This window comes from Paramisgurnus dabryanus, chromosome 9, assembly GCF_030506205.2.
Source record: "Paramisgurnus dabryanus chromosome 9, PD_genome_1.1, whole genome shotgun sequence".
NCBI classification, from domain to species: domain Eukaryota; kingdom Metazoa; phylum Chordata; class Actinopteri; order Cypriniformes; family Cobitidae; genus Paramisgurnus; species Paramisgurnus dabryanus.
This window is the reverse complement of record NC_133345.1, coordinates 25,693,986-25,717,375: the sequence shown is the minus strand read 5'-3', so window position 1 is coordinate 25,717,375 and position 23,390 is coordinate 25,693,986. Positions and strand designations below refer to the sequence as shown.

The following is a 23,390-nucleotide window of genomic DNA, read 5'->3' as shown; positions in this document are numbered from 1 at the left end:
CGTGTTTATTTTATTTTTTTAAGTGCCTGTGCTCGCAGAAAATTATTGCTTATTTCTGTTAAACCAGATACATTGTTTGCTTAGCAATGCAATCTTATGTAACTTAGGTAAATATTAAATACAGCTTAGCAGTATTATTTAGTTAAATATATAAATTTGTGATTATATCAATAAAAAAACTTAAATGAAAAAACTGGCGAATACAATTGATCACAATATATTTGCAATCCACATTCACTCCCACAAAACGAAACGAAAAATTAAACGAAACCAAAAAGTGTGACAAGGGTGTCCATACTATTCCAAAGGCATGCTTTTCCTCCAAATGTACTTAAAACAACATCATAAGTTGTCGTATTTTACTGGTTGCTGGGAGGGGTCGAATTTAGCATCATGTGCTGGAGAGAAATATGCGACGACGCGCACTAACACACAGAGCTCTGATTGATCCGCCAGCAATTTTACACAAAACCTAACCAGTCCTCATGCTTTTACTCTTCAACAAGCCTTTTACTTTCACTGTCCACCTGGATCAGTTTCTATCTATGGATAAACACAATGGTGTTTTTTGAAGAGGTTGTGTGTGTGAGTATGAATCATATTTCTAAGAAGTAGAACACGCATACTTCCCGTGTAGTCTTTGTGCGCTCGGCCTACAGTACCGCTGCATTTACCGTCAACCTTCTGCTTTACCGGGTGAGTCAATATCGTCTCGTGTATATTGGTTAACAATGAATAGATATGTTAACAAATGTGTCACGTAATGTTTTAACTGCCGTTTTGTTTAAACATTTAAATGTGTTGCTAGTTATATAGTGGCTAACGTTAATATATCTGTCACGAAAGAGGCTGTTTCACAACCAAACCAGCTGCCCGGATAGACAGCATTTGGTCATCATAGGCGTGTATTTTTGTCGGCAAATATTTTTTCATTATAAGGAAGGCAATCATATTGCAAGCATTTTGGGGTGTGACATTTTTGTGTGCCTGAGCTGGCACGCAGCGCGTTTAGTTTGAATGCTGTCTACGTAGGCAGCTCACTAGGATTTGTGACCCGGCCTGACTCAAGTTTAAAACGACAATTTAGTAAAACGACAGTAATTTCTAATATTATTTTGTTTATTTCCATCCCTGCACATTTGTTAGGTACATTTATTGTATTCTAAGTGTTAGCTGGTCAAAGTGTGTATTTTTTGTGTTATTGTAAAGTTGTTTGGGAAGCTAGCTGTGTATGCTAGCAACTGCTAACTCTGACAACTGCTGTAACGTTACGCACAAATGAAAGATTGTTTGTGTACGTTTAAGTATTTGTTATTTTGTTAGATTTAAACATTATTGACTGAAATGATATGTCTGGTTATTAAGTAGTTTGCGAGAATATTAGATAATAACAATAATAAAATGTGCCTCACTTGATGTTTACAAACGTCAAGCCTTAAAGCCAAGCATTGTTTTATTACTCAAGACATGCTTGTCCAGGAGCGAGTACTTTATTGTACCTACTATTACAAAGTTAAAGCTCACAACTTTATTGTCTGTTACATTTTTAGTCAACTAATGCAGTCTTGCGATTGTCAGATAAGATCATGATGGAAGCACTTTTACAAGTGTTTGTTTTATGGTGTGACTTATTTTAGCTACATGTATGAACAGTGTTAATCTATAGAAAATTTTATTGTGTCATGACCAACTTTGGAAAAAGTACATTTTTAACCTTTATGCAATCTATCTACTATTATAAAAAATATGCTTGGGATGTAAACTTAAGAGAAAAATTTAAGGAGGAAAATTACGCACAACACATAAGCAGAAATCGTATTAATTCAAGACCTAGAAATGACTGCCGACCGTAGACAAAAACAAGAGAAGATCAACAAATATTAACTGATTAAATTGTAACCTTTATCAGTGTTTTCTGATAAACCCTCATGTATGCTTTATTTCCCGTGAGCTATTTGTTTATCTGTGCATTGTTCGGTTTATTAGAAGAAACCATATCTGTTGATACATTGAAGCTTTCATGTTTTGCCAAATAAGTACCTTAATTATTTTGATGATCAAATCTAATCTGAAGGGAAATTGCATGCAAGTATCAGACCATTTTGCTCACCAGACATCACTTTTGGCCACTACTGATGCTAATTTGATGTGGCTTTAATATAATTTAACTTCTTGTCTCACAGGAAAGAAAACCTCCTGGGGCGTAGGATGCGTGTTGACTGCATCATCAGCTTTGCTCCTGTGTGTCTGGCTGCTGATCGTCTGCAGTAGCACGATGACCAACATCCACCCGACTCATACGAAACACCCTCTAAAGTCTTTCCAATGATATGATAGTAGCCACCTGGATTGCATTCTGTGCCAGCAGGAGCCTCGCACGGGTTCTACGATTGACCGTAGAACAGCTGCATTTAGTGCGGTTTTGGCCCAGCCTCTCGTCCCGTGGAGCCATGGGGAACAGCTGCGTGTGCAGAGAGGACAGTGATGTGGAGGAGGGATCGGCCCCTCGCAGGCAGCTCAGGCGAGTGGATAACTCTGTATCTGATCCCCCGGAGGCCAGAGGCAGCCGGCCAAGAGACCCGGTCCGACCGCCCAGACGGGGCAGAGGACCTCATGAACCACGTCGGAAAAAACAAAATGTAGATGGATTGGTGCTGGACACGCTGGCTGTAATCAGGACTCTTGTTGACAAGTGAGTGTAACTTTAAAGATGACAGGAAATACAGAGGCACTGCTGAGTCATACGTTATCTGTTTAGGAAAGCATCATGTACGTCATATCACTTTCATTTCCCATTGGGTAATGTGTCAGCATTAAACTCTCTCCATCCATCTGTGGCTAATAGCATTAGGCGCATAATACGTCACAGCTATTGCAAATCTGTTTGCTTGTTTTTTATAATGTTTTTGATAGTTATGATTATATACCGCAGTAATGCCACACCTGTTTCCATGGTCGTTACTTCCAAAACCCCACATCTTTTAAATTGAATTGATATACAAGCCTGGCAAAGCTCTTTAATGAGCATGGCATTATTTATTCATTCTTTCGCACAGCAGTACATTAAATCGTAATGTATTGCCCAATACGGCAGTTTGAGACTCCAGAGAAGAAAGATTTTGGCTTGATATCAGAGCCGCCAGTCACTCTTCCTCATGTTCTTACACCTTCCCACGCAGCCGCCATCCAGCTATCAACCGATGGACGTTCGTTCAAATGAGAGGTTGTTTTATCTCTTCATCCGAATTATTGGTTTGAACTGTGCTGACCTTGCTGTTATATTTGCATGCAAGATGACAGCTCTGATTCAGGCTTGGCTGTGTTTTTCTCTGGAATTTCAAGGGAACATGGCCCGTATCTTTATAGTGTGTGATCACGCTCTGAAGATATTCTTAGGTTTCTAATTACCAGAGTTTTACAGAAGAGGAAGTATTGTTCATGTCAGATTGAAGATGTTTCGGCTGATTTAAAGAGAAATATGTTGAAGTCACCAGGGGAAGTGCTAGCTTTTTAGTCTTTCTTTCTTTATTTAATGCTTTTGATTATGTTTTGGTTGCCAAACCACATCCTTTGACAGCCGTTGTTTCACATGTGCACACCTGTAGCTTGGGCTGGATTATACAGAGTGCCTGTTTTCCTCACCATTTTTTTATACACAATGCTTTTCCTTTTGTTTTCTCTTGCTTTAATCTTTCTTTTCTGTTATACTTTTCTAAAGTGACTCAGAAGACATCGTTTTAATCTTTAATTTATCTGTGATAAATGTTAGGTAAATTATTCATCATACAATGAAGACTGGGCATTATGAAAGATATTTAATATTAAAAAGATTTGTCACTGGTGTTGATATGAATGGGGGTATCAGTATCACAATGGTCAGAATGGCTGTTCTAGTCCCGCCTCCCAATAAAAAGAGCCAATTGGAATACTCTGGGAAAGGGACTTCAGCCTCATTCATACCACCGTCTTTTCAATGTTGCGTTTCTAAGGGTGTTTTCACATATGTTGGTGGTGTGTACCGTGGTGTGGCCTCGGACCGCACCAAAATACATTGTATAATTTTTTTAGTTAGTGCGGTCTGTGTTCACACATGTTGTTTTTACCGTACTCGAAACGCCGCACTGTACACCATGTGACAACGGTCAGCGCTGTCATTGGTCTCTGACAGCTCTTACCATCTCATGACCACCCCCCATGTTTCCACCAGCCTGACAGGAAGAGCGAGGCTAGCAAGATATGGAGATAAACGATGCACGTCTTTGCAAAGTTTCTTTGCTTTAACGCGAAATTGCGCAACTGTTCTATTAAAAGCCCTTCTCATGGAGCCAGCACTATTTGTGTGTGTGGAGGACAGCTGTGCATTTATAAAATCATCAGCTCAAACGTCCAGGAGACAGTGAATCTCTGCAACGGACCAAGATTGCCTTGTTTGTTGTTAACCCACAATATAACACCCGGCTCACGTCACGATGGAAACTCAGTGGATCAAACATGTGGAGAACTTCCTGTATTTGGTTCGGCCCGAGGTTCGAGCAGCGTTCACACCACAGATGGGTCGCACCAGAGTTCGGTGGCAGAGTTTAGAGCGGTCTCGGAGCAGCAGTTTACTGCGCACCAGAGTGCGGCTGTTGTGTTCACACTGACCCAAACGAACCGTACTCGACCGACACGTCATTTGGGACGACTTAAACAGTGTATGTGTGAAAACACCCTAAGTCTGGCTGTCATGAACAAATTTGACCATCCTCTTCAGGAACTGACGAGAGTCAGATGGTGTGAACTCCGCTGCTTTCCTCCCATTGGTAGTCGCTCCCAAAAAATTTTTATAATTTGCATAAAGTTAAACTTTTCTTAACTGTCTCGCGTCGCTGGACACGCCCATATGGTCGTCAAAGGTCACTTTTTCTTGCCAAGCTTCCATTGAAATGAATGAGATTGGGTCACTCTGCTACTGCTTGTCGCTGGCTGTCTGAATGCGGCGTTTGCGCAGAATCTTTGTCATCAGACTTGTTTGTCTTGTTCTTAACAAAACCTGGAGGCGTTGCAAATATCGAGGCGGGGTGACACGATTTCCTTAAAAGGGTTTTGGCGTTATTTTATTTTTTATTTGTTTATTCAATATATTTTTTGAATACTACTTTTTGATCAGTTGACAACCAATTTTATTACTAATATATTGGGACTTATCATGAAAATTTGACTTTTTCCATGTTTAAGTGCTATAATTGGGTCCCCAGTGCTTCTATCAACCTAGAAATTGTGAAAACGAACAACCCAGTAACTTAGTATTGGTAAACCATTCTCTGCAAGCATGTGAAAAAATAGGTCATTGAAATTTGTCTCCCCTTGTGATGTCAGAAGGAGATCATACTGCCCCTTAATCTGCACTATCCAACCACAGCATTGCCGTTTAGTACAGAGATCAGCTCATTTGCATTTTAAAGGATGCCCTCCTAAATGGCACTTTTTTGCTCAGACATGCAAAGTGGTAATTTTAACATGCTGCAATAAATGATCTATATGGTATTTTGATTTAGAACTTCACATACGTACTCTGGGGACACCAAAGATTTATTTTACATCTTAATAAAGTCTTGTGAAATGTCCCCTTTAAAACATTCCTGAATTATAGAAGGCTGTAGTATTAGATGTAAGCTTTTAATAAATTGTTGTAAAATTGTATGTTAATGTTTTCTGTGGATTAGACATGCTTTTTGTTTGGCATAAAATGTATTTGACCATTAAAATCTGGAATTTGGTAATAAAAAAATTTCATAGGGCCCTAGATGAGATGCTTTATGCCAAATGATAGAGCAGGTAAATAGTGAGCTAACTAGAAAATAGCCATGTGACAATTAGACCACAGTCACACACCAGTCAGACTCCCGTGGCTGTGGGCATAAAATCCTCTCTCTCTTTCTGAACCACCCAAGCCTTATCTGCTGTTTGAAAACATAACCCACAATGCCCACAGGCCACTGATTTACAACTGACAAATGAACCACATCAATGACAATTCGCAGAGTAGAGGAGAATTTATTGTCTTGGGCCTGGCCTAAATATCTCTCATGCACTTTGATCGTGCCGGGCTCCCTCCAGGAGCATCCCAGAGGAGTTTAGATTTACTGTTGCACTCCCAGCCTGTGAAATGGATGTGTGGACCCTGCAGCCAAAACAAGCCAGACAGCATCAGCCCTGCCCGCCCTCCGATTGCAATCCGTCATGTGCCGTACAATTGGCCATTATACAATTAGGCTTTCATAACTAATGTCTGCAGCCAAGAACTAAATAAGGTGCTTATAGAAACACACACACATGCATCAGGGTAATGAGACGCACAAGCAAACATTTGTTTATCAGGTTGCTCCATCTTTTATTGGTGTTTCTATTAAGATAACTTTTTTCTTTTGTGTTTCAGTGACCAAGAGCCACCGTACTCCATGATCACGCTACACGAGATGGCTGAGACGGGTGAGTAAAGTCGGTCATGGTTCTGCAAGGGTCAGCTTGTGTTTCTTTTTTCCATTAGAGGAACAAATGCAGCTGGTTTTCACCTCTTGGCTCACGATTAACTTAATAGGATGTTAATCTTACAGTGAAAGCTGTGTAAGCTCTGTGGGTATTAGTGACTGCTGCTTTTGAAGTTTTGCTGGAACTCTGTGCTGCCATTGTCATGGCAATTCTCAGTTCTCCAAAGCGGATTAAGTTTGCGGTCATATATTAACCCATGCATATGATTTTTTATGTGTGTACATGTAAGCTGCATTTTACAATGCATATTTTCTATTTTATGCTAATTTCTTCAAATAATTTTGTCTCTTTGTTTTACCTGTAATGCACCCTAGTGTACTGGTGCTCTATATATGATCTGCTCAGACTAGGGGTCAAAATTTAGCATTGGTTTCCAGTCTGCCATTCTTCTGGCACTTGCCAAAGTCTGTTAGGCTGTTGATTTTATTGATACATGCATCTGTCGTTCTGAGCTGAGCCTGCATGTTGTGGTTTGAGACTCTGTGGCGTCAGGTGGCTGCTAAGAGTTTCATGCAGGAGTAAACAGGTGGAAACACTGCTTTGGGCTTTAAGACTCAATGAGAATATCATACGCGTTTACAGATCTGATGTGACTGTGCTATAGCTGACTTGTTGACCACCAGTTGTTATATCAAGTAGATGTGATTAATTAAATGTAATAAACAGAACGCATCTCTCTGAAAAACTTGACATTTGTTTGTTTTTCTCAATTTCATTTTCTGTCTCTCTTCTGTCTGTTTTCACACTGTAGATGATGGCTGGTTAGAAGTGGTGCAGTCTTTAATTAGGGTTATTCCTCTAGATGACCCACTGGGTCCAGCCGTAATAACCCTGCTATTGGACGAATGCCCTTTGCCCACCAAAGTGAGTTCATATTTCACACATATTAGGCGTCATAGTTTCCAGCTACACTTTCCCTTATGAATGCAAATGCTCCTCTATTTATACTAGCACTTTAAAGAGAGTTTCACTCCTTAAATGTTTCCTTTTGCTATTTTGCTGACACTTGGGTTAAAACAGTTTATAGTTTCATTTTATAGTTTAGAATTGAGTTCAATTTAAATATTTAAGCATAATTACTGAACGTTTTGTTGCTGGTAAGTCTTAAAAAGTGTTGTGCAGGTAATGGGTTTTCAGCAAGTAATCTATTAGTAACAGGTCTAGGTAATAAACAATTTTTCTATACTTAATCAGAGACCGTTTGCATATAAAATATATAGTTTAAGAAAGTATATGGGCATCACTTAGTTTCTAGTATTGATTTTAAAGGGGACAGAGAATGAAAAATCATTTTTACCTTGTCTTTGTTGAATAATGGTAGTCTACCCACATTCACGAACATACAAAAAGTGCTAGACATGCTAAACATCTCAGTCTCATAGAAATTCCTCTTTTAGAAATGTCAGCCAGAAAACGGCACAATCTGTAAAACTGATGCTTATGACATCACAGGCATCTCCCTGCCCCTCCACTTTAAAATAATTGGCAACATTTTTTGAGTGGCAGCAAAGTCAGCCAATCAGTAATGAGATTGCAAGTTAAGTCAGTAGGGGGAGCCAAATAGGTGCAAAACCACTTGTTTAAAATCCCCCACCATAATAGAGCTATCTGAGAGAGGTTTTTAGGAAGCTTCTAAGGCATTACAGACCCAAACAACATTTTTTTTGTCTACATGTCACATCATAGAACAAGGATAAATACTCCATTCAATCATTCTATATCACCTTTAAGTGTTTATTGATTTGTGTATCTTCTCAGGATGCTCTACAGAAGTTGTCAGACATGTTGAGTCTGAGTGCTGCTGTGGCCCGTCAGGACGCCCTCATTCCTGCCAAACACCGAAACACCACAGCTGTGCTGGGCTGCCTGGCTGAGAAACTGGCTGGTACGAAACACAAAATATGGACACAGAAATGTGACCCTGCCTGTGAAAACCGTTTTCTACATAAATCATGCTACATAACGTAAAGAACATTCTGTGAAATATAACTAGGGTTCCCACTGGTCCTTCAAATCCTTTAAAGTTTGTGAATCTAGGGGGGAAAATTCAAGGCCCTGGGAAGTTTTTGAAAATATACATACGTAGATACAGGTCATTGAAAGTGCTTGAATCTATTTTATGCAAGAAGTTTTCTGAAAAAATATCAATATTATTCCCTGTGTAGTGCAGGATAATATCATAAAAATTCTAGACTTTTTAAGCACACACGCTAAACTGTTCGCTTTAAATGTTTATATCTTCTGTATGCGAAAGTTGATTCATACCAAAATGCTTTTTTGCATAGTTGTGTTTGACACATTAAAACATCTCTGGTTACGTATGTAACTCTTGTTCCCTGAGAAGGGAATGTGACGCTGCGTCTCCCTTGCCATACTTCCTGCGTCCCTGTAACACCGTCTTTGGCAATATTTTAGATAGCGATATACTTCCTGGCTCCCACGTCACCTTGTCTTTGTCGTTAATCCTCACCATTGCTTTAATTTCATATACACATTCAGACACACTTACCCTTGGAGGCGTCCCCAAAGTGTCACCGCAGTGATGCAGCGCGAGTTCCCTCGAAAGAGAACTGTAACAATGTATCTTAAACGGTAACACGATGTAACCTTGCTCTCACTTGAAATGTGTCCCCACATTTAGTCCTTGAATTAGAGGGTATTGGACCTGGAAAGTCCTTGGAAGGTCCTTAAATTTGAAGTTAACTAAGGTGTGAGAACCCTGTATAACCTTGATGTCTTTAATATTGTCTGAGTAAGGTCATGCCAAAGACTGAAGTTAAAGTAAAATCAATAAGGCAAATTAATCTTTGATGCTCCTTATCTCAAAATAAGGTTTTGTAAAATGAATCTGAGATGCTTTGCATCTTGCTTAAGGTCTTTTTTCAGCTATAGAGCTGAGTTTGCATAATGCGAGCTAAAGACCTGTCATGCCAAAGCATGCTGTAGTTTTCCTTCGAGGCCTGTGATCTGACAGCTTTGCTGAGCCCGCATCATAGAAACACACATAGGGTTACCCAAGGCCGCTCAGTTACTTATTTTCCACTTTTTTGTATATGTGCTGATTTTCTGTGGTGAACATGTTGTCAAAACATTTGTTTGAATCTTGAGTATTTAAATTGTGTGTACGTTCTTTCGGCTACAGGACCAGCGAGCATTGCGCTCCTCAGCCCTGGAACTCTGGAGTACTTGCTAGAGAGTTTGGTGAGAGCATTACATATTAATCACAACACAAAGCTTCCCAAATTTGGGAAACAATGCAATGGGTTATTCATAAGTTTCAGATCAAAATCTTAAGTACAATAGACTTGAATAATGACTTGAATAATGGTTTGTTGCAAGAACTTAAATGAATGTAAATAATAAAATGTGTAGAATATGGCCACTTTTATAATCATTTTATGATAATGTTGTGTTCATATAAAGTTGTAATTTTATTATTGTCATTAATGTGTTCTTATTGGTTCCAGAGCTCTGAGGCCCACCCCACTGTCATGTTGTTCGCACTCATCGCTTTAGAGAAATTCTCTCAGACCAGTAAGTTTGATTCATTCTCTTGTCCTTTTATTTTCTGGAATCATTTCAAAATTTTTGAAAAAATGTTATTTCAGGTGAGAACAAGCTAACAGTATCAGAATCGTGTATCAGTGATCGTCTCTCCGTTCTGGAATCCTGGGCCGATCATCCAGACTATCTAAAGCGTCAGGTCGGCTTTTGTGCTCAGTGGAGCCTTGATAACCTTTGTGAGTAACCTTGACTGCAATGGCTTGCATCTTTCTTTTCTACAAACAAAATATTCTGGTGTTTTATAGCTGTAACTGAGGCTTTTCGACACAACAATGACCTAGTATTTAAATTTTTTCACCTTGCCTTTATTCTTTAGTAAAAATTGTTTTTTCCTTTGTATTAGGTGCTCTTCCTATGTTTCATTAAAGAAACACACAATTTATCTAATGTTAATTAACTTGAATATAGCATAAAGCTTCATAGTAGGTTTAAATATCCTTTTTTTCATTTAGTAATTTTTCTTTGTCCACCCTTTGCTTCATAGTCATTAAAGAGGGCCGCCAGTTCACATATGAGAAAGTCAACTTGAGCAATATTAACGCCATGCTGAACAGTAATGACGTCAGCGAGTATCTCAAGATCTCACCTACTGGACTGGAGGTAAGAGAAAATTGTCGGATTAAATATTTTAAATGATTTTATTTTAAAGGTCAAGATGTAATATTGGTTTCAGGTGTCCCAGTTATGTGCCTATGAAGGCCTGAAAAGGCCTATTTTTGGGTGTGCAGGAAAAAGTGCTTTTTTTGTGTGTGTCTCTTTAAATGCAAATGATCTGCTGGTTACAATGTTTTAATAAGACACCATAATCACCATATTTCATTGTTCATAATGAACGTGCAGTAAAAAATTATGTAAAGAAATTTTAAAATAGAAATGATGACCTGGTCTTTGGATGGTTGTGCCTGTGCATAGTGATGTCAGTTTGCTAAGAATACACCAACCGCTTTTCCTATGTTGAAATTTTAGGGGATTTAAAAAAAATGGTGGGCAGATTTTTATCATTACATGGTGGTTGTATATACACACACAGGCGACACACAAATATGTTCAAACAACATATAAAAGTGAATTTTTCATATTTAGTGACCTTTGAACGCATGAATAGATTTTACCTGAATAACAAAATCTGTACTGAACAGTGAATGGTACACTGAAGGCCATAAAAAAAAGAAAGAGTACATTGGATTTGAAGGATGTGTGGATGGTTGTCAGAAATCTAAAGAGCTTTTAGCTGAATTCTGTGGGTGCAGATTCTGTGTGGGCCAGCTGATGATTCAGAGGCACGATTTCACTTCCAGGAGGACAAACTATAGAACAAAATATAAACAAACATTTTTTCACACTTCAGTAAATTCACATATCACGGCTATTCCTAGAAAGTGTACTAGTCGTGCACAAGATTGAATTGAATTGAACAAAAGATTGTACAACTTTGAGGAAAAAAAACCTAAGGAAAGTTATATAAGAGGTTGTTTTTCATGTGGCATTACATTACGAAACTGGAAAATTTACTGGTAGTGGTGTATACAACTGAAAGGTTGGTATGTGTTATGACGTGTTTGGCTTTAGTCTAATGTGATCGGTCTCTTGCCCCTCAGGCACGGTGTGATGCGTCATCGTTCGAGAGCGTTCGCTGCACGTTCTGTGTGGATTCGGGTGTTTGGTACTATGAAGTGACGGTCATCACCTCTGGCGTTATGCAAATTGGCTGGGCAACCAAGGACAGCAAGTTTCTTAACCATGTATGTTTCTGATTATGTTTTCCTGTATCTCTGTATCCTCTGTGTTCCTAACATACATTTCTGAATATATTTTGATAAACAATATACAGGTGCTGAAAATAGCACTTTTAAGTAGTAATATTTACAAAAAACATTAAAGTCACAACTAATATAATATTTAAACAATTAAAAGGGTTTTACAACTTGATGCCTATTTGATAGAGTTCTTATTAAAAAACATTAATTGTGTGAGGCTTTTTTTGGATATACTAAATAAAACCGTCCCTTCTAACTGTACTTCTTGTTTTTTATGAGTATGTTTGTGTATTCATGGGTCCATAGGAAGGTTATGGGATTGGAGATGATGAATACTCATGTGCATATGATGGCTGCAGGCAGCTGATCTGGTACAACGCTCGCAGTAAACCTCACTCCCACCCCTGCTGGAAAGAAGGTTTGTGAAGAGCTTCCTGTTCCTTAAAGGGACACTCCACTTTTTTGGAAAATATGCTCATTTTTGCAGCTCCCCTAGAGTTAAACATTTGATTTTTACCGTTTGGAATCCATTCAGCTGATCTCCGGGTCTGGCGGTACCACTTTTAGCGTAATAATCAAGGGCTTTGCTGCTGTAACATGGCTGCAGCAGGTGCAATGATATTACGCAGAGACTGAAAATAGGCCCCTGGTATTGAAAGTAACCAAGGGGACTATTTTCAGGCAGTGTGTAATATCACTACACCTGCGGCAGCCATGTTACGGCAGCAAGGTTCTTGATTATTACGCCAGAATGAGAGTATAGTTTTAGCCATATCGGCCTAGAAAATTGCAAATTTAAATTTTTCGACGGTCTTAGTACACGATGTAACTACAGAAGAGTCTAGTTTTAAATAGGAAAAATATCGAAACTCTTTGGTTATTTTTTAGCACGATGCTAATGGTCTAAATAGATTCAATGGATTATGCTAAGCTATGCTAAAAGTGGTACCGCCAGACCCAGAGATCAGATGAATAGATTCCAAAACTGTAAAAATATAATGTTTAACTCTAGGGAAGCTGGAAAATGAGCATATTTTCAAAAAAAGTGGAGTGTCACTATAACTCTATGATCAACCTGAATATGCTTTTATCATTTTGGTAAATAATGTCATCTGCAATGTCTCGTAAGCATTTAACTTTGGGCTTTATAGGTGATGCCATAGGTTTCCTGCTGGACCTCAGTAAGAAGCAGATGGTTTTCTTTCTAAACGGACACCAGCTGCCTCCTGAGAAGCAGGTGTTCTCCTCTGCCACGTAAGCAAAGCTCCCTTTCTGTTCAACAAGACCAGAGTTTTTTTTTTTTTTTGAGCTTTCAACCACTTGCTTTTCTTTTACTCTCTGTTAGATCTGGCTTTTTTGCTGCCGCCAGTTTTATGTCCTACCAACAGTGTGAGTTCAACTTTGGAGCCAAGCCCTTCCGCCACCCCCCCTCTATCAAATTTAACACCTTTAATGAGTTTGCCTCACTCGCATCGGATGAAAAAATCATTCTGCCCAGGTTTGCTTCATTTGTCAGGTTTTTTTTTTACACGAGTCATATCATTGACTGTTATGTGTATGTAAATGGTACATTCACTTTTAATATCACGCTTGAAGCCGATAACGGATGCCTTTTACGGCAAATAGTGCATGCGAAATTTATCTTTATTTGTTTTATTTCAGACACAGGCGCCTGGCTTTACTTAAACAGGTTAGCATCAGAGATAACTGCTGCACCCTCTGTTGTGACCAGATGGCAGACACTGAACTGAGACCCTGCTCGCACAGGTACAAAGATCAACATAAGCGTTTACACCAGTGAGTTATAGAGACATGATTTAGATGCTCAGATCATGCTGTATTTAAATATTAAATAAAATATTTTAGTATATCGTCTATATGAGTAAGGTTTGCTAAGCCAAGAGGTATCGGTTAGGGATTTAATTACAGTAAGTATTAAAATCTTCTAAGGTAGTTTTCCTGTACTGTTTGTGGTACAGTAATGAATTATATTTAAACCTGGCTGCAAACTTGTAATTTTTATCTTGCGTACCGTAATAACACAGGTGAAAAAATGTATTGAAGGTTGTGCATGCGCCATATCAAGGGACCATGCTGTCATAAAAACCTACCATAAAGATAAATATCATAAAGTGGTTGGCTTGGGCCAGTAAGCCACTATCTAGCAATCACCTAAAATGCATTAGCAAATATTTATTGCTGTTTCTTCACTGGTTTGTTTGCGCTGTTCTCATTTTTTATTCAATTGTATGCCTACAGTGGGATTTGTATGGAGTGTGCCTTACAGCTGGAAACGTGCCCACTTTGTCGTCAAGACATCCAGACCCGAGTCAGACTTATTTCCCATGTGTCCTGACATCAGCTCCACCACCCCAGACGTGGACTTTCCCCGTCAAGCTTCCATCATATCCAATCTCCTCTGTCCAACCCTTTGGACACTGCATCTTGGACCTTTCATGCTTTGTGAGGATGAATGGATCAGACCCTCCGTGAAGCTGGAGGAAAGAAAGAAAGAAGGCAAACCCTTTACTGTTGCACTCCAAGGAAGCCCCAATCAGAGCAATGAGGATATTGAGGAAATTTAGAGGTTTAAAGGTTCTTTGAAAATGTTTAATTGCCATTTTCAGGAGATATAATATGGAGCAAATACATCCATTATGTGCAGATCTGTATATGAGTCTTTCACTTCAAGCTCTGATCAGGAAGTCAGTCAGTATGTGTCCCTGTTCAGATGCATTCAATATAATATATATATAAATATATACTTGACTTCTTCTCTCATTTTTATTCCAAGTTCAGGTCTCCACAGGAACTACAAAGAGTTTCTAATCTTAAAATCATGCCTGCCTCAGAAACCCATAATCCTCTCTTTCAGACTTGATTGTACTTAAATTTGTTCTGGGTTGATTGCCCCACACATGATTTTTTGTAATAAGAATATTTTTAATGATGTATGATATAAAGCCCATTTAGAAACAAATGCCAAGATTTGGGTGACTGATATTGTTTTTAAAGCACGCACATCAACCTAAAGTGGGTGCTTGACTAGAGACCATAGTAAAAAATAAATGTAAAGTCGGCACACAAAGCTCCAAAAGAATAAAAAATGTATAACAGACTTTTACATAGCATGTGAAAGTATGTTATTTAATTTTAAACTTTTGGATGTGATGGATATTATTAGAATTTCTCATTTGTATAATACCGTATTGAAGATATGTGACAACCTGTAAATGAGATTTGGGGAAGAGGTAATACACATATCTGTCCTATTGCTCAGGCTAAATGTGAATGTTCTGAAGCAGTTACAGAGAGACTGAAATCTCCAGACCTCCCAAAGATAACAGTATGATTTGAATTAAGAATATGCCATTTTCTGAATTGTGATGTTTGTAATAAATGTTTGTTTTATGTGCTGCACATATATTGTTACAGTTGCCATTTATTTACTCTTGATTATCTTATTTGCATAATTCTTAAAAAGTTAAATTATGTTTTAAAGCAGGGCCTGTAGACTCTGTTTAGTAACCAGTAACCTTAGTACTGTATACTACTGTACATGTATGATGTTCCACGGCATTAGTTGTACAACTGTTGTTTAAATATAGTTTTTTTTAGTTGTTTTGTTTAGCTACCTTTTAAAAGTGAAATTTGAAGAAAAAAAAATGTGTAGGGCAGACTGACAAGTGTATGACATTAAAATAACGCGAGAGTGAATTTGCTTTCACGGTATTTTGACGTCACACGTTGTTAGGTCTGCGCAGCTGTGCACGAAGTCCATAGAGCTTTGTCGTTACGCTTTGTCAATGGTCCGCCTGTCCTGTAGGAGGCGCTACAGGCTCCACACGCACAGAGTGTGCTGCAGCAGGTTCACAATCACAAACCGAAAGCGTGAGTTTTAGCGTATTTTCAGCTACGACTTTACGTTAAAAAATAAAACTATTTAAAATATTACATTTCTATCTGGCATCAACTAGCATCATATCTGAGGAGTAAACATTTTCACGCTTGTTATTGCAACTGCCGAAATACAACGAAGGATACGCAGGGAGGTTTGTTTTTGCTTGTCAATATTTAAATTTTTCTTGTCTCAAATCAATAATTTGACGAGTGATGGAACTAAACATTATGTTAATTGTCGAATGTAAGAATGTAATGATTTTTTTAGTAACATTACTAGCAGAATTTGTCGAATTTGCTTTTCGTAGCATTAGCAGTGTGTGTTGCTTTGTGGTCAAACTGGATTGCGTCTCGTGCAGTGTTTTGTGAGTGTTATTTTATGTAACTGTTACTTCTGGTTTTTGTGTTGTTGATTAATAATGTGCAGCAGTATTTTGAAAAGAAATGTCGTCGTGGCTGAAGAAGACTGGGGGCAGACGACCACCACCACCAGCTCATAGCGGAGGAGGGTGCGTGTGACTTCTACATGTATTTACTTGGATAGAGTAGTAACTTCATATTTAACTACAACAAAATGCCTTATAATCATTTATTAATAACCAACTGAGCTACCCACAGTTTTGTTTGTAATGGTTAAAGACTATTTTAGTAGAGTATAGTTTCCAACCTGCTTTCTGGCATGTTGCTTTGTAGTATTGCAGTTGAATCAACGTGGACTGATGTTGTTTATCAAATTCATGTTGATTTTTTCTATACAGGGGTCCAGTACCTCTACGGTCTTACCGAATATCACCTTACCCCATCAAGGAGGACAGAACAGAAGATCTCCTGGAAAGGTAGAGGAAATGTCATGATGGTAAATGTGTCATCAAGGTGTAATACCAGTGCTTTGTTTTTTTCTGGCTCTCGTGTATTTCTCCTTAATATACTTGCATAATTTTTCAAGGTTTGTGGCAGAAGATTCGTTGTCTTTGTGTGTGACTATTCATTGACCTCTTTGTTTTTGTACATTTTTAGTTTTGAAAGCCAGGAAGAAGGCAGTGAGTACTCAGGCACACAGGAATATAAGCATTCACCACATCAGTCAGCTGGTAATACACATATTTTAATTTATTGTTCTCTCAGATAAAAGGTACTAAAGCTCTCACTGGTCCGATACTCTTTCAAAAAGTACCCATTTATTAAAGGTTGCATATTGGTGTATACATATCTCTCCTTAAATTGTACATATTAGGACCTTTTGAAAGGGCAGTATCCCAGTGATAGCTTTTTTACATGTTTTCTGAATTGGATTGTATAAATGTGCCACTGCTTTTTAAAATGTGCATTATTACTGAATACCAAAAGATTTGTTTAAATCCTTAAAGCCACGCAACTCTTCTCTAATTTTATGTGTGTTTGTATATACAGCAGCTGATTCACCAGAAGACTATGATCCATCGGATCAACGCACTGCCATATACAACAAGTTCTACCAGCAGCTGTATGGAGAAGGTGCTAGACAGCCTGCCGACTGTATCGTCTTGTCTGTGAACAATCAGAATGTGTGAGTACATGCCACAAGTAGCCGTAAAAGTCTGTCACTGTCATCTTTTCTTCCACTTTTTGCAGGTTAATTTAAATCAGCATGTATTAAAAATCATATTAAAGGAGCACAAAGCTGGCAAACTTTTGAAAAATGGGTTCTTTTAAATGTTTTACTTTAAGGGTTGGGAGATTTTGCATCAGAAATCAGCATTTTTAAATCCTCACAACTTAAACAGTTATTAAAAGTCCTTGAAAAGTAAAACAATCTTTTAAATTTCAAATGTTTAAAATATTTAATATTAATATAGTTCATATTTATACCAATAAAACACAGGATTGTGTTACATATAATCTGCTTGTCTCCCCATGGAATTAAAAATTAATTTATTTAATAATACACACAACATTAACTCTGTACTTTTCCATAATATTTATAAATTGATAAATCCCCTTGACTCTTATTGCTGTTTTACACTGCAAATCCATCATCCCAAAACCACATGAAAAAAATGTCACCTAAAATATTAAGACACTTAGTATAAGATGTAAAAGAGAATATAATTACATTAATAAATAAATAAATGGACTAAACAGGATTTGCCATCGAAATCCTTACAATACATGCATTATGTTACAAACCTTGCATCATTTCATGGTCTCACTACTGCTGCCATATTGCTTTAGAAATTTTAGGCAGCTTTTTATTTATTGTTAAACATTTATCATTATATATGAAGAGTTCAGATGCAAAAGCTGCTAAATGCCACCCTTCAAATGCTCGCGACACGTATTAAAAATATGTTCATGAAATACTTTTGCGTCAAATCCGCTTAATCCCGCCTTTCAGAAATACTGTTGGTTTTTTTAGGCAAAATCTTCTAATAAAAAATGCTAAGTAGAAAGAAATAATGCCACTCACTTTGCGGGCTTTGCATCCGAACTCTTCATATATATATACATACAAATATATAATACACACAGATATATTCACAGATATATGCTCAATAGTCAGAACTGAATATGTTTTTAAATCTATTAAAAACAAGTACTATTGAAATATTTTACTAAATGCAATTTTGAACTGAAATTCCTAAAGTACCTTAAGAATGACCCTGTTTTTAAATGAATGTGTCTTATAAATGTGTTACTAAATTCTTAATCATCTTTACACACACACATTTTTACAAGGTCTTTGGTACAACAAAGTCTGTAGTGTTTGTGCACTTCTTTAGTTTTTGTAAATCTGTCAATGTAAAAATTGTGAAAATGAGATTAAGTAAGATTCATTTTAAACCTAACATTTCTTACTGTGAAATCCTATACCATGAGAACTTAACTCACAAAACAACAACTGTTCCTCAGACAAATCAATCTTATATAATCTCTTTTAATATTGTTAAAATGGTAAGAAGAGTTGGTTTATTAAATGCTTACTCATTTCTTACCCAGCAGATATAAATCGGGCCACACCAAGAAGCCATGCCCCCTCACATGTGCTCACCTCTTGCCCTAAAGCATAGTGCTTAATAACCAAATCTCTTCTTCTTCTTTCAAAGGGATTACCCCAAATCCATAGGCCAGTGTTTGCAGGAACGTGGCCTCTCGGTGGAAATGCTTTACCTGCAGGCGGAATCAGGCCTCACCCGTGCCCTCCAAGATGTCCGTTCTGACGGTTCCCCCTTATGTATACTCGTCGAGCAGACTAATATAACACTGTCCTCGTGCACTGTAATCATATTTTCAGAGTCCCTCAAAAGTAAGTCCAGTCTCCCACAATATCTCCCAACAAAACTACTTTCAATTTATTTAAACAGTAGTTTCGTCACCTTATACAGTAGCTGAAATGAATAGTACTTATGACTTAGTGGTGAGCATATTTACACACTTTCATTAGATGATAAATAGCAAATCACAGATGTTCCTAATGGACTTGTGCATTTCTTAATGTGTTTATATTATTAGCATACAAATAATTTAGATGCTGTTAACTTAAACGTTGCTGAAATTTCAACACAAAATTCAATTTAAACTGTCAAGTCAGTTACACCAGTTTTGTGTACAAACCTTCTGCGCTGAATTTAAATTTGTCACAATGTGATTTAGGTTTTGTTAACAAGCTTTTATTGCAGTTGAACTTGAGAGCAAACCCATCTTAGCTGAAATACGTTCTGTTGCTCATTTAACTTGCAAAGGTGGGCATTTTAAACTCCACCAATAAAAGTGACCTGTTAAATTCATAGTCAGAAAAAATGTTTACAGCGTTTATTAATCTTTGCTAATGTTCGTTAATATCAATACAATTGCTTAAGTTAATGAGTTGCACATTAACTAATGTTTATAGAAGCTTATATACTGGTAAATGTTGAAATTAACACACATGCAACCTTGTTGCACCCAATGTTACCAACTTTACATTATAATATGACCTCTTAAAACATTTTAAGCTCCACTTAAAACTATCATGTTAAGATTCCACAACACTAAACAAAAATCTTAAAAAAAAAAAATTTTTATATATATTTTTTTTTGTCTGGCTGTTTTACCTTAAGTTTTTCAAAACAAAGCAAACTTTATTAGTTTAATAGTAATCCACGTAATACAGTATGCATTCTTTACAAAAAGGATACCAAAATTAAAGAGAACATTTTAAAATCTATTAAATAGATGGGGTTCAAATACTTTTTTTTTATTGCGCCATTTTCCAAACAGAATATTCATTATTAATTGAATCATTATTAACACTATTGAAGCAGAAGCAGTAATTTATGATTGATGTGCGATTTTTATTATAAGTCTCAAAAATATAAAAAGTTAAACTTTAGAGTTAACCTCACATTAGAGGTAAATACAAAAAAAAGTTAAAATAACGTTAAACTGAAAAACGCCCTAGAACGAACAATAATTTTGCTTTTAAATCCTAAATTATAATTCATGCTCACCACTATAAAACTACACTTATTTTCAAGTAGTTGTCCTGTTAAAGTTATATACCGTACAATAAATAAGACTTTTTTTAATGCTGTGGCCAAAACTTCTATACCTATAAAATTTCACCATAAAGGTAGGTTTTGTTATTATTTCAGTATGGTATGTGTTAATTTATTTTTTGCTTTATTCACTGAAGTTATAATTTAAAGTAACTTTTTAAATTATTTCCAATTTTGTCACTGTATGTTTTGTATCTTAAAGCGTTTCTTTTTTTCATACTGCATGTCTTATGTCAAAATATAATATGGTGAACTTTTAAAAAACAATGTGGAAAAGATAAAAATAAAATCCTTAAAAACAATTATTAAAAGCACAATGACAATGATCAAATGCACATTGCTTTCCATAAATTACACATTAAAATATTTTTTTAAAGTTGTAAAATCCAGTATCATCTTTCCCTCTAAAATGTGTATCTTCGCTCACCTACAGTATCCACACGTGTGATCTCCTAAATGTGTCCTTTCACTGCATTCTGAATTTGAATGTCCTAATTGGGTTAAGCAGTGGTTGACAGACTGCAGTGTGGTGCTGATGAAGTAAAACTCTTGTGTGCACTGCTTAGACTGCAGCGACTCCCACTGTGAGTTCCATATGTAACCCCCCAAATCCTTTGGCTGACCCCTCTGCTGCCTCTCTGCAGTACATAGAAACATGCCCAAAGAACAGGCTTTGGAGTTTGTGATGACGGAGTTTGGCCGCATGAACGCTGCACGGCGGGAGCCGGACCCCACGGAGGCAACGGCACGGGTGTCTAAGCTGACGGAGGACTTTCTGGAGCGGGCCAAGCTGGAGCGCCACGCTGTTCCCTCTGCCATACGCCACCTGCTCTTCCTCCTGGCCGAAGGTTTGCACCTTTACTCAGAGGAACTTACCACTCTGACGGACTACCTTCAAAACCGCCAGGACCATCTGCAAGGTGAACACGCTACAACGTCCTGCCCTGGTTGAGTTACATTCATCTTTTTAGATTTACTTATTTACTTTAAATGTGGTGTATGGCTAAAATTATTAATCATATGATTATTAAACCTAGCTGATATATTTGTGTTTATCTGGAGCAGTCACATTTTTTATGTTAAATTATTGGGTAAATTCACCAAATATTTTCCCCTTTCTTCCTCAGTATCGTCCTCTGAGGTACAAACTGATAGGTCCCCTGTGATGAACAGTCTGCCTCCAGGGTTAGGAAAGCCCCCTCCTCTTCTTCCTGTTGGATCTGGACCTTCACCAAGAGAACGGACAAACCCACCATCAGGCTCGGGCAACACTCCTGCAGGTCACGTGGGATCACAAGGTTTGTTTTAGGGGGGATACAAAATAAAAATCATCAAGTGAAAAAAATCTAAACGCCATTTTTTCATGCTTCATATGTATATTTCTAAAATAATTTGTCTTACCAGTCTATTATGTTCTCTGGACTTCCAGGCTCTTATCCCAAGACGAAGCCACCACCTCTGCTTTCGAGACCCACTGCCTCCCACGATCCAATACCCTTACGTCCCAACCGCTTAAGTCCCCAACCGTCTAGAGGGCCACCTTATGGTCCTGACAAGCCTCTTTTACAAACTCCCACACGTGGTCCTCTGCTTAGCCATTCATCTCGTGGTTTCCACTCCACTCGTGGGCTACTTCAGCATCCGGTGTCTCATTCAGTGCGAGGACCATCTTTGATTCGTGGACCCCCACCACAGAATGGCCCGCGTGGTGCGCCTTTACTACGTGGTCCGAGAGCACCACCACCTTCACTCAGGAGCCTTCACGTGGGAGCTCCAACAGGTCTGGTGTCTTTGAGATGAAACATGCTGTCTGATGTAACTGACTGTGTTTTAAAAAAATTAGTTAATGTCAATATGGCAGAATCTGTGGTTAGTTGCTTTACATTTTTTGTGATCTATTGTTTTTTTTTTGTTTCACTAGGTTCACGTCCACCTAGGCATCTGCTCCCTTAATTAAGTTAGGACACCCGAGAAAATCACAGGGCGGTATGAGTTGGAGACCTTGGATTTTGGACTTTAGGCCATTTTATAGGTTTTTTTTTTTAAGAATTTGTTGGTTACCCTTTCATGTTTGTTTTTGGTCAAAGGTTGTTGGCTTGGGGAAAAATACTGGAATTGTGTTCTTTTTATTTTATGGTTTTCAAACATGCTCCCTTCTACAACTGTATACAGTTTTGTATTAGAATAAATATTCAAACATTTTCATAGTTTGAGAACAATGGTTGAATGTGTTATAATGTTTATATTATCCACACTAGAAAAAATTAAGGGTCTGTAGAACAGAAAAGTATTGACATTTGCATTTTATGTTATGAATTATAATGCATAAATTAGTGTCTTTTTTTTACAAAATGTACTCAAGAACAATAATAAAAAAAATTCACCACACGAATATTTTATTAACAATTGAGCTCAGATGCGAAGCATCACCTCTGTCAAAAAAGATGTAATGATATTACTTGAATGCTTTCTGCATATATTCGCTCATCAAATACTTTTGCTTCAAATTCGCTTAATCCCGGCCTGAGGCCATTCACAAATGCCCGTTTGTTGGCAGGATCTAATAAAACATACTAACTTACAAGAAAACATGGCAGATACGCTTTGAGGCTTTTGCATCAGAGCTCTTCAATTGTAATCTTGAGTCTTTTTAGGCATGCAGGAATAACCCTAACACATTTGGGATGAAAAAAATCCTATATTTCATGTGAGGTTAAATTACCTTCAGTTTTTGGACCATACCACAAATTCCTGGTTGTATTCAAGTCTGGACATCCACAGAATACCAACCATTTATTTTTTGGAACATTGTTGTATTGAAACAAAGTGTCTGCTGCTTTAAACAGGTCTTTGGCTGGCTGATTCCGCCACCCCTTGTGGAGTTTGGCTCAATCCATGATGCTCTTAATGAAAACAGGCTTTTCAGTTTCTTTTGCTGAAAAGAGAAGTCGGTCACGAAGCTACACCACCATGCTTGACAGTAGGGATGGTGTTAAGTTGGTCTGTTACCAAACACAGGACTTTGCTTCTAGTCCAAATAGCTCAATTTTAGTCTCACTAGACCACATGACCTTTCTTTTAAGAGCTTGGATTGTTGCTCTGTTTAAGATAAACTGGCCTCAGG

The 23,390-nt window shown here is 37.6% G+C and overlaps 2 protein-coding genes across 8 annotated transcripts; both read left to right on the top strand.

Annotated features, from left to right (window-relative positions):
- The first annotated feature begins 274 nt into the window (after nt 1-274).
- On the top strand, nt 275-15,276 carry rspry1 (ring finger and SPRY domain containing 1). Of its 3 annotated transcripts, none has more exons than XM_065283300.2 (15): nt 275-585; nt 2,184-2,692; nt 6,419-6,471; nt 7,283-7,395; nt 8,290-8,416; nt 9,674-9,732; nt 9,999-10,065; nt 10,140-10,271; nt 10,580-10,695; nt 11,694-11,837; nt 12,159-12,270; nt 13,004-13,106; nt 13,198-13,350; nt 13,515-13,619; nt 14,112-15,276. In XM_065283300.2, the coding sequence occupies exons 2-15, from the start codon at nt 2,331-2,333 to the stop codon at nt 14,206-14,208; spliced, it is 1,743 nt and encodes a 580-aa protein (XP_065139372.1). In that variant the 5' UTR covers nt 275-585; nt 2,184-2,330; the 3' UTR covers nt 14,209-15,276. The 3 variants fall into 3 exon arrangements, with proteins under 3 accessions (XP_065139372.1, XP_065139371.1, XP_065139373.1); XM_065283299.2 differs by having other exon boundaries at nt 275-696; XM_065283301.2 differs by lacking the exon at nt 275-585 and adding an exon at nt 1,046-1,146.
- A 394-nt stretch (nt 15,277-15,670) lies between these two features.
- LOC135769554 (uncharacterized) lies at nt 15,671-22,467 on the top strand. 5 transcript variants are annotated; one of them, XM_065278938.2, is made up of 11 exons: nt 15,671-15,743; nt 15,830-15,904; nt 16,180-16,261; nt 16,511-16,588; nt 16,770-16,843; nt 17,163-17,298; nt 18,836-19,035; nt 20,911-21,213; nt 21,394-21,564; nt 21,696-22,046; nt 22,188-22,467. In XM_065278938.2, the coding sequence occupies exons 3-11, from the start codon at nt 16,197-16,199 to the stop codon at nt 22,217-22,219; spliced, it is 1,410 nt and encodes a 469-aa protein (XP_065135010.2). In that variant the 5' UTR covers nt 15,671-15,743; nt 15,830-15,904; nt 16,180-16,196; the 3' UTR covers nt 22,220-22,467. The 5 variants fall into 5 exon arrangements, with proteins under 5 accessions (XP_065135010.2, XP_065135011.2, XP_065135014.2 ...); XM_065278940.2 differs by having other exon boundaries at nt 15,710-15,743; nt 16,183-16,261; XM_065278939.2 differs by having other exon boundaries at nt 15,679-15,904; nt 16,183-16,261.
- The last annotated feature ends 923 nt before the right edge of the window (nt 22,468-23,390 follow it).

Excerpts from the sequence above, each read along its gene's own strand:
- rspry1 (XM_065283300.2), top strand. The coding sequence starts at position 2,331 with ATGATAGTAGCCACCTGGATTGCATTCTGTGCCAGCAGGAGCCTCGCA. Across the intron at positions 10,066-10,139 it reads AGAGAAATTCTCTCAGACCA|GTGAGAACAAGCTAACAGTA; the intron begins GTAAGTTTGATT and ends ATGTTATTTCAG. Across the intron at positions 10,272-10,579 it reads GTGGAGCCTTGATAACCTTT|TCATTAAAGAGGGCCGCCAG; the intron begins GTGAGTAACCTT and ends TTTGCTTCATAG.
- LOC135769554 (XM_065278938.2), top strand. The coding sequence starts at position 16,197 with ATGTCGTCGTGGCTGAAGAAGACTGGGGGCAGACGACCACCACCACCA. Across the intron at positions 16,262-16,510 it reads CCAGCTCATAGCGGAGGAGG|GGGTCCAGTACCTCTACGGT; the intron begins GTGCGTGTGACT and ends TTTTCTATACAG. Across the intron at positions 16,844-17,162 it reads TTCACCACATCAGTCAGCTG|CAGCTGATTCACCAGAAGAC; the intron begins GTAATACACATA and ends TTGTATATACAG.